The sequence below is a fragment of the Drosophila tropicalis genome, unplaced genomic scaffold (genome assembly GCF_018151085.1).
Source record: "Drosophila tropicalis isolate 14030-0801.00 unplaced genomic scaffold, ASM1815108v1 contig_1190, whole genome shotgun sequence".
NCBI classification, from domain to species: domain Eukaryota; kingdom Metazoa; phylum Arthropoda; class Insecta; order Diptera; family Drosophilidae; genus Drosophila; species Drosophila tropicalis.
The window spans coordinates 3,225,207-3,235,358 of record NW_027172561.1 but is presented as its reverse complement, the minus strand read 5'-3'; the positions used below and the strand labels follow the sequence as shown (position 1 = coordinate 3,235,358).

Sequence of the window (10,152 nt, the reverse complement as noted above, 5' to 3'; positions counted from 1 at the left end):
TCTGAGATTTCTTGAATCCACTTCCGTAAAGGGAACATCTGGATCAGCAGTCATGTTGAAATAAAGGAAAAAGGAGGTCTCAATATATTGAAATAATTTTTTTGCATTGTGCCTAACATGAAAGAAAGTCAAGCGATTGATTTTAAATAGTTTATATTTGATTTTTATTATGCATATTGTGTATGTTTTTTGTTTTGTTTTGTTTGTTTACTTAAATTTATTTAAATTACTTAACCATTTGATTACATTTTTTATTTTCGTTTTTGGTTTGTAAATATTTCTACTTGTATTTTATTTTATGTTGTACTATGTTTATGCTCGTGTGACACATGAAAAGTATTTCTTAAACTTATGGACTTCTATATAGTAGATTGAAAAAAAAAATATATATGTATATATCGGATTTTGTTTAAATTAAAATTGACATCAACTTACATACGAGGGCAAAAAAAATATAAATATATATATGTATATATATATATATGTTTCGGTATTACCATTGATTCCATTTCAAACATTTGCATAACTATTTGCTAAAGTTTCGAAGAAGCAATCTACCTAAAAGTGAAATCGATAAATAGACACCAAGAGAGTTGTATATATACCTAAGTATATATATATATATAATATCAAGTAGAAAAGTTGATTCACTTAAAAACTAATTTCGGTTGTGGCATGAAAACTAGCTTTTTATTCTCCTTCTTCTGCTTCATCTCTACGATTCGTTTTTGTATTCTGTTTTTACTCATGAGAACTCTTAAACTAAATTGGATTGAAAAATGTTATCAAAATGTTTTCTCTTTTTGTTGTGTGAAGTGAGCAAGTTAATTTATCGGACTTAAAATATTACACAGACATACATATGTAGTAAAAAAAAAAAAAAAAAAAACTGATTTATCACAATTGCGCTTATATCAAAATAAAATTACAATGACGGCAATTCAATGAATTCAAAGAGAGGAAAATATATTTCTATATATAAAAAAAATTATATAGAAAATATATATTTGTATATATATATATATGTATATATATTAGGGGGATTTTCCTTTGGAAATTTGTTCACATTTTGCTCATTTTCACTTTTACTTTCTCTTGCTTTATCTGTTCTCCTTCTCTCTAATTCTCTTTCTCGCTCTCTCTCTCTCTCGTCACTTTGCTAGTTCTCACCAACACTTGAAAGTTAATCACAAGTTACGCTTTTTTAGGAGCCTTTCGGTTGGTTTTGTTGTTGTGGTTTTTTTGAAATTTTTATTTTTGTTTTTTTTTTTTTTTTTTTTTTGTGTTTTTTTTTTTGTTGGTAGGATGAAAAGATCCGCATTTTGGGTTTTTACTGCGTCTGTGGCGGTTGAATATGCACTGTTGCTATCAGTTTGCTGGGTTTCCCATTTCCCGTCTGTTGCTGTTGATCCTGTTGCTGCTGTTGCATTTGTTGCAAGTAGAATTGCTTAAGGACCTTGCACATTGTTAGGGCCAACATTTTCCAGGCCAGCAATTGCTCTTCAGTTGTCGCTGGCACCTCACTTGTTGCTCCTGTTCCTGTTTCTATTCCAGTGCTTGTATTTGTGTTTGATGTTGTTGGTGTTGTCGTTTGTGTTGGTGGCCCTTCGTAGTCAACCTCATCGTAGCCACTTTGCTGAAAGATGGCTACTGCAGGACCATCTACTTGATCACCGTCGGTAATTTCCGTCGATGCCTCCAAACTCGCTGTCGTCGTCGTGTCAACATTGTCATCTTCATAGAATGGTATGGCCATGATGAGGGGAGGGGGACTTCACGTTATATCAACAGCAACGAAAAAAAAGACGAAAAAACAGGATACCCAATATCTCGATTCACAAATTGAATGGTTTCTATTCTCTTGGCTAGACTATATTTTTTTGTTTTTCTGGTGTATGCACTCGATGAGAGCTCTCGTGCGACTGAAACGCTGCGCGCCAGTGTGCGAGTATTTATACCCGGGAAATGGGATGTGAAAGGCGAGAATTCAACCACCACCAGCCCTTACCCAATGCCAAATGGTCAACCCTCCAACATTTACCTTTGAATATTCATATTCTCTCTTTATTTGTCACTGTCTCTCGCTCTCTCCCTCTGTCTGTCTCCTTCTCTCTCTCGGTGAGTCCCTAGTTTCCTTTCTCAAGTGAGGTGGTGTTACACTCTCCCAACCCCCAAAATATCAAACTCTTTAGACGTTTTCGCTGTGTCGTAATGTCAGCTACTTTCTGACATTTGCCAACTTCATCACGTGCTGTAAATGTTTTCCGTTGCATAGAGATACAAAATAACCCACGGAGGAGAGCGAGAGAGTGAAACGCAGCTCACACTTGTGGCATTTTACGTTTAACGTTAGACTTTACGTTATTTTCCCCTCCGAAAATTACCGAAATTCGATGTGGAGAAATTCAGTTTTGGTTTCGAATTTAAAGGGGCATTCCAATTGTGTTTTTTTTTTTTTTTTTTGTGTAACTCATATGCGAATTTCTTTTTCGATTTTCTCAGTTTTACTTTGCCTTTTTGGTGTCCTTGACCAAATTTGTTCGGTTTCTTATTTTTCGCCTTCTTTGTTGCTAGTTTTTCAGACTTAGGCCCTTTATGTTGAGATTGACTCCAAAAACGCTTGCTCGTTTTATAAAAATATTAAAATGGAAAGTCTGAAAAATATTTTAACAAATTTTGCAAATTTCAAATGATTCTTTACAAAAAGACGGCATAAAATATTTAGATAAAAAATATAAAAGGAAATTGGTATCGATTGAGTCAGAAATTAGTTAATGCGTTATAAACATTATAAGCATTCAGTACTTTCTTTACATTGAAGCAGTTTCTGGAACTTTCATAACTCTTATTAATGGAAAAGCTGGTCCATGAAAAACATTTTTAAGCTATTTTAAAATATTTTACTATTCAATTTCTTAAAGTTCCGCTTTATACATATTCCCCTCGTCCGACCCCATTTTACATTCAACTTATATTGTACATTTCCAAGCCACATGCCACGAATAAGTTTTTTGTTTCATCATAAAAAGGAGTGTACCTGTCTGGTATTTTGCCTCTCCGCCTCCTCACCTCCGTCACTGCCATCCAAAGGGGCAAATCAATTCCACAAATCAACATAATCAAGTGAACTTCTTTTTCTTTTGCCATAAGTCCAAACATAATGCACTCCTCCGCCCGTCAAAAACTTCTTTTGTTACCGCAAACACGAAGAAGACGACGGAATGCTTTTATAGAGAGAGGCAACGAAAAAGAAAAAACGAAACTAACATAAAAAATGTAAAAACTTTGTTTTTATAGTTGAAACATAAAAAAATGTAAAATAAAATGCCAAGTGTAAAAACATAAAGGTAGCAGAGGACCCTTTCCTGCCACTGATTCGACCCAAGCGGACCTTACCCTAACCATAACCCACCTGATAATGACATCCATGGGGTAGAAAAAAATCACAAAAAATCTGAATCAAAATCCATGATCTAATTTGCTAAATTTACTTTCCATAGAAGAAAAAAAAGAAAAAAAAAAATCTTGCCTCGGTCCATCCGCATCACATCTTTGTCTATGGATACAAGTATGGGGTTATATCACTTACCTGCAAGGATACCAAGGAGAGGGCGTGTGGCAAAGGAGATGGGAAACAGAGGCAAAAAAAATTCTCAAAAGCAAAACAAAGAAGAAATTGTTTTCGCTTAAAAGAACATTCAAATGGAAATGTTCTGCTTGGCTCAACACAAACAACAAGTGCAGGCAAACAAACTGCATTTATTTAGTTAACAAACAAAAAAAAAAAAAAAAAAAAAAAAAATGGAAAAAATGGCAAGAACAAGAGCTAAAAAAATGAAAGTAAAGAAGGAAAGACACGAAACGAAACAAAAACGAAAGAGTAGCATTTGAGTACCTAGACAGGACAGACAATGCATATACATAAAAGTGAAGTGCGCCAGGGCATGCGACGAGTGAAATTGCAAAGGAATACATGGGGGCAAGGAAGTTGCACAGAGCGAAAGGGATTGAGGCATGCTTAAACACTGTGACTATGGAATGCACTATCCAAAGATGAGAGAGAATAAAGATATGACTAAGACTGAAAGTGTGAAGGATTGAATTAGAAACTTATATTAGGAAATAAATTAAACTGGTGAGACACAGAGATGTCTTCTGGAAATACTCTATTAATACAATTATTGATTTGTGCTGTCAATATATATTAATCGCCCGAAATGTATTTGATATTTTATCATTTAATACTTAGGTATATAAAAAAAAATTCACTGTAATAATCAATATTAGATTCCTTAGAGCATCAGAGGCAGCGTAAAAAAAAAGTGTAGCATAAAATTCAGCATCGTTCTCGAAGAATCGTCGGTTGGCTTTGTCGTCGTCATCGTCATCGCCTCGGCGCACTTTGTTGCCTTCTGGCTGTCAGATTGATATTAAATTATATACCTTATTATCATTCTGCTGTTTGCAATATCAGTGGGAAAGATATACAGATACTACTTCTTGTATGGCTGTAGTTTGGTTGCAATGGCAACGTAACGCATCCCATCACATTGCGTCGCATGTGGGTAGGTGGGCGTGGCAATGCCATGTTTATTTACAGCTGGCAACAATTGTTGCTGAAATGCACTTTGCCCGGATTCTCCTCAAGTCAAAGTCAAGCCCCGAAACACTTCACATGTGGTTGCCGTGTTGCTCCTGCTGCTGCTATTGCCGTTGGATGGGTTTTTCGTTTTTGTTGTGTAAATTGTTGTTTTTTTTCACAAACAACAACAGACGTAGTACACAATGAGAAGAGCTGCTTCGTTCGTCCTCCTCGTAATATGCTTGATGGCTGCGCCCAAGTGACATTAAATGGTTGCCATTCACTCAGTTACTTTTCTGGTTTGAGTTTGTATTGAGGTTTGAGTTGTATCTCTTGGCTCATAAAAGTGGCTCAAGTGCCACCAGACTCTCAGAACTTTAAGCTGAAAGCATTTTAAAGCTCATCCTGGCATAAATATAAAAATATCCAATGTATATTATACCCTTGCCAAGAGGATGTGTGTATAAAGATTGGCCAGAAAGAAGTTTTGAAGAAGACGAAAATTCACGCTAGTACAATTCTATAAATATGTAAATTTTAATATATCCCATAACACAGGGCAACTCTAGTTTTTGATATTCCTAGGAAAATTAGTAGCAGAGATGCATCCCAAGCTACTTACTATTATTAGTATTGAGATTTATTACTTAATTTGTGCATTTTTTTCTGTTTATAATTTGTATGTTCACTTAACAAAAAAACACTTGCAAAAGAATAAGTTAAAGGATTGCCTATCAAAGCCTTGTCTTTTTGCCAATTTTTGCATTCCAACCTAAAATCATTGGACAGGTTGTGGGCTAAAAAGACCGAAATCACCATATTTTGATATCCAATTCTGATGTGAACCTTATTCTAGTAAGATCGTTTCACATTTCAAATGAATGATAAGCGATGAATTTTGTTCAGATTTTCTGAATTTTAGATCAATACAATATCAAATAAGCTAAACGACTTCTTACCAAATGCACACCTTAAGTTATAAACCCTATTGTATTTTTGTACCGAATCTATGGCCTTCCAAAGACGGATTATTAACTTGAAATTTGGCAAACTTTATTTCAAAGAGCAAAAAGAATCTTTACCCCTGAACACATAATTTCAATTGCTAATTATATGAGTTGTCTGATTCCACTAATTAACAAATTGATTTATGGAAATTAAAATGACAAATCTCCAGGGACACCAAAAGAAAAGCTCAGTTAAGATATAGAGAGAGTGAGAGAGAACTCTATGAGCTGAATCATCGAGGGACACAGAACTCATATGCAAATTTTGCAATTCGTTGTTGGCAAAAAAAAAAAAAAAAAACACCAAAACCAAAGCAACAATAACAACCCTTCAACCAACAGTTTTTTGGCCAACAAAATAAAAATTTGACTTTGTGGTTTATCCTCTACATCATCATCATCCATCCACCCACCGAGAAGGGCAGACATTTAATTAAGGTGTCTTCATGGTTACACAAAAAACCAAGTTGACTCAAGTGGTAAATGAGTCTAATTAATAACGAGGCATTTGCCACATAATTCATATATATAAATGAATAATGCCATCTTACTATATAGAGAAAGGAAGAGTAGAGTAAGAGAGAGCGTGAGAGCGAGAGATATTGGAGAAAGGATATTAAAAAGAGGGAGAGCTTAGTAGTCAGTTACTTTTGTCACTTTTTAGCAAAAGAAAGGTAAACTAAAAATTAATTGATTTTTAGAAAAACAAATATAAAATTGTTATTTAAATTGATGGAAAGAACAAACAAGTACCAGCCATTAATCGTTCTAAATATCCATTGATATATATATTTCTAAGCAAAGGAAGGTCTAGAATTCTTGGACTTTAATTATGTTTTGTTTTATTTAAACTTTTGGTCATCAGTTGTTTTCGCAGGTTTCCCGTTTTTTCTCATTTTTTTCTGCCCCATTTATTATTTGCCTTTGCCATCTAATTTTTCTTTTCGACAGTTTTTGCTTTGTTTTGTTTTTTGTTTTTTGATGACTTAAGCCTAGTGTCTGACTGGAATTTATTGCCCGGGCGATATGTTTTCTGGGTTCGACGCTGTAATTTATGCAAATTGTTGCTGCCCCCTTCCCCCAAACCCTTAGTAACCACAATTAATTTTACAGCTAGTTGTCGTTGTCCAAGCGTCAGGCAGTTCAATCATATGGGCTTAATCCCAGTTCCTTCTTTACCCCAAAACCTTCCCTTACCATGTCTCTACACACATTGAGTACATGTTGTCTAAGCCATTGTGTGTTTGTGCGTGTGTGTGTGTGTGAGTATGTCCTTTTCTTTTGGGGGGTTTCATTATAATCGAATTTGGTACGATAAACTTTACAATGTCCGTTGTTGCCTGGATATTTTCGAACTAAACTAACCTAAACCTAAACTAAAACTAAATAAACATTTTTGTCCGCAAAAGAAAACATCAAAAGCATATAATTTATGGTTCGTTAGGTCAGCAAGTCCCTGTCAGCAGGTCCTTTTGTTCGAGCCATTTTGTGCGTGTGTGTGTGTGTGTGTAGAGCCTTAAGGACGAATCTTATGCAAATGCATAATGTCCTTAACCTTAACGTTGAAACGTTAGAAACTTGCGTATTCATCTTCGTCACTTGGCCCAAAAAAGGGATGGAATAGATGGATCTATCTCAAGCCAGTTTAGTTCTGGTCAACACTTGAGAATGAGGTGTGTTGTTGTGTTGGCTTTTAGCCATTAAATGCCGAATTCTACAAAGAGCAAGAAATAATTTCTTTTTGATTCGCCAACACACACACACACACACACAAAGAACTGTGGGAAATTGCGTCTGACCACATGTGTGGCGAACGAACAAACGAATGAATGAACGACTAGAGGACGAAACCCCAATTGAAATTTATGGTGTCCAGAGCCAGCTCAGGGAATAGCCATAAAAAGAAGGGACAAGGGACAGCACAACAAACAGCCAAGTTTGTTTTTTTTTTCATCTTTGGCGTAAAACTTTGAAAGAAACATCCCGATTAGAGACCTTTAACATGGAGTACGGTCCCATCCTGATGATGAGTGGATGGATGGACGAATGAATGCCGAGTGTGTGTGTGCTTCTGTTGAAACAGCAGTCTGAACAAAAATTTGAATGAATAGGGCATTATTACTGTTTTTTTTTTTTTAGAAAAGGTTTCTCCTCTTTATTTCTATGAGTCGGTCAAAGTGGCTTTTAAAGGCGACAAAAGTGCCACTTGGGCCATTGGCAAATTCTTTCAGTTTGCCAGTTCCAAATATTGCTTGTCTACTTGTTACTTAAATCTTTAAATGTAATTCTTTACTACCCATTATTCCTCCAACTCCTTTTTGTTGGGTTTGTCTTGCTTTCATTCGATTTCCTCCCTTGTTGCTTTTTGGCTGGGTTATATATTAAACGTTTTTTATGACCAGAACAGAGAAATTTTTGAAGAATACGACCAAGAAACGAAGGTTAATGTTTGGTTTTTTTTTCCCTTTTATTATCGGTTCAAGCTTTTAATTTAAATGTTTTTTATATGCCTGCGTTGAATTTATATCTTAAATTTTAAACATACTCTGAAAATACTTTTTTTCTTAGAGTGTTTCGCTTGTCTTATACACACACACACACACACAAACATTGGATTTTTCATAAAAAAAATAAGAAACCATTCAAAATAAAAATTGCACATTAAAAATTATTTTTTATCGTCAATTTTATTTGCAATTTCACTTTTTAAATTTCTTTTTTTTTTTTTTTTTTTGAGTCGGCAACTTTGTTTTTATTGAATCGCATATCTTTTTTTATTTACCTACCTACGTAAATATTTTTTAGTTTGAAATCTTTGATTGAACCCCGTCGAGTGTGAGCGAGTGTATGGCTCGTTTAATTTTCATGTTAGCTTTTTTTCTTTTTTTAATATGCCACATAAATTTCTTTCCTTTTTTTCTTTTTGAAGGATTTGCTTTAAAATTTATTGTTTGTCTATGTATGTATATGTTGTGTGGAATTGAAGGTGGCGAGGAGTGTGGTAAGCGAGGGAAAATTTGATGTCAAACATCAAATAAATTTTGTGATCATAAAATTGTCTACGGCCAAATCCATCTAATATATCAAATCACCAAACATATAGACTGAAGGTGGTACCAATTGGGGGGCGTTTTACCAATTATGAGCAATTGCCACACACACACACACTCAGACACCTTACCTTACACCCCGATGTAGGATGTGTGTGTGTGTGGTGGAGGAGAAAAAATTGTATAATTTATTGCACATGGCTTCCTCATATGAATATTGTCTTTATCCCTTTTTGAGCTCAATGCTCTGGCTGGGCGATGATTTGCAGCCGCTGCCACTAAATCAGGCATACAGAATTTAGATCATCACACAGCCTGTAAGGATAATAAATGAATTGTTTATGGACTGACAAAGTGGCTAAGAAAGAGAGATGTTCCAGAGTGATGGTAGGATGATGATGCAAACATACATACATATGTGTATGGGCGGAGCAGGGGTTGGCTTTTGCCATATTGCGTCTCTTTCATTAGAAGAAAATAAAACAAGATAAAAGACAAGAGTTTTCCGTTGTAGGCAAATTTATTTTCTCTTGGGTTCAAGCATTTGAGTGACTTCTATTGAATTCAACCCAAAACAGGTTTCATCTCTTGAAATTAAGCTTGAGGAAAAAAAAATATTTATGAGGTCATGTGTTTATTGGTCTAGTAAACTCAAAACATATCTCACCTTAATTTAACAGCAATAAAAATAATAGAAATTGAAATTGTAGAAAATTTTAATTGCCAAAAATGATTTAACAGTTATTTATAAATTTGTTTGCAAAATATAAAAAACTCATGTAATTTACAGAGTACAAGTGCCAAATATAAGTTTGTTTTTGGAATACTGACGAGAAAAACAAATTTTTACAAAAAAAAAAGCTTGAAAAACTTGGAGAATAAATCTTCAGCTAAACGATAATATAAACACTGAACATCCTCTCAGTTCTTTTTCATTCGATCGATTCGAGCGATTTTCCAAGTGAAAGCGTTTTTAATTCTCTCACAGCCCATGCAAGCTCTCAATTTTTTCTCACTCCTTCTAACACTCTGTTGTTTTAGTGGTTATTGTTGTTTATCTTTGAGTTTTCCCACCTACTCACATTACCATTCGATTGTCAAGTTAAGAATCAAAACAAAAATCAACTGGTCATCATACTTCTGTGGCCCTTTCTTCTGTTGGTATTGGTCGGACAATTAATAACAAATTAACATGATGGTCACATGCCGGAAGTGAACTCGTTTCAAAATATACAGAGAAAATAAAGGACAAAGTGTAATATAATCAATTTGTATTTGTACAAAAATTAAGCGAAAAATGTTCAAGTATTGTGTGAAATATTTACACTAGTCATTGAAAAACATACATTTATCAATATGTGTGTGTTTGTGTGTACCACACACACCACCCCCCTCTCTCCATGTAAAATGGAAAACAAAAGCCAGGTCCAGTTTCAGTTGCATGTTTTTGGTCTTCGTCTAGGTCTCCGTTTCGGTCTCGGTCACGTGCTTCAATGCACGTGTCCCTTTTAAT

At 34.7% G+C, this 10,152-nt stretch overlaps 1 protein-coding gene across 1 annotated transcript; it reads right to left on the bottom strand.

Annotated features, from left to right (window-relative positions):
- Positions 1-1,043: 1,043 nt before the first annotated feature.
- On the bottom strand, positions 1,044-1,904 carry skl (sickle). Its single transcript, XM_068293554.1, has one exon. It carries the CDS (start codon positions 1,754-1,756, stop codon positions 1,331-1,333), a length of 426 nt encoding a protein of 141 aa, XP_068149655.1. The 5' UTR covers positions 1,757-1,904; the 3' UTR covers positions 1,044-1,330.
- Between the last annotated feature and the right edge of the window lie 8,248 nt (positions 1,905-10,152).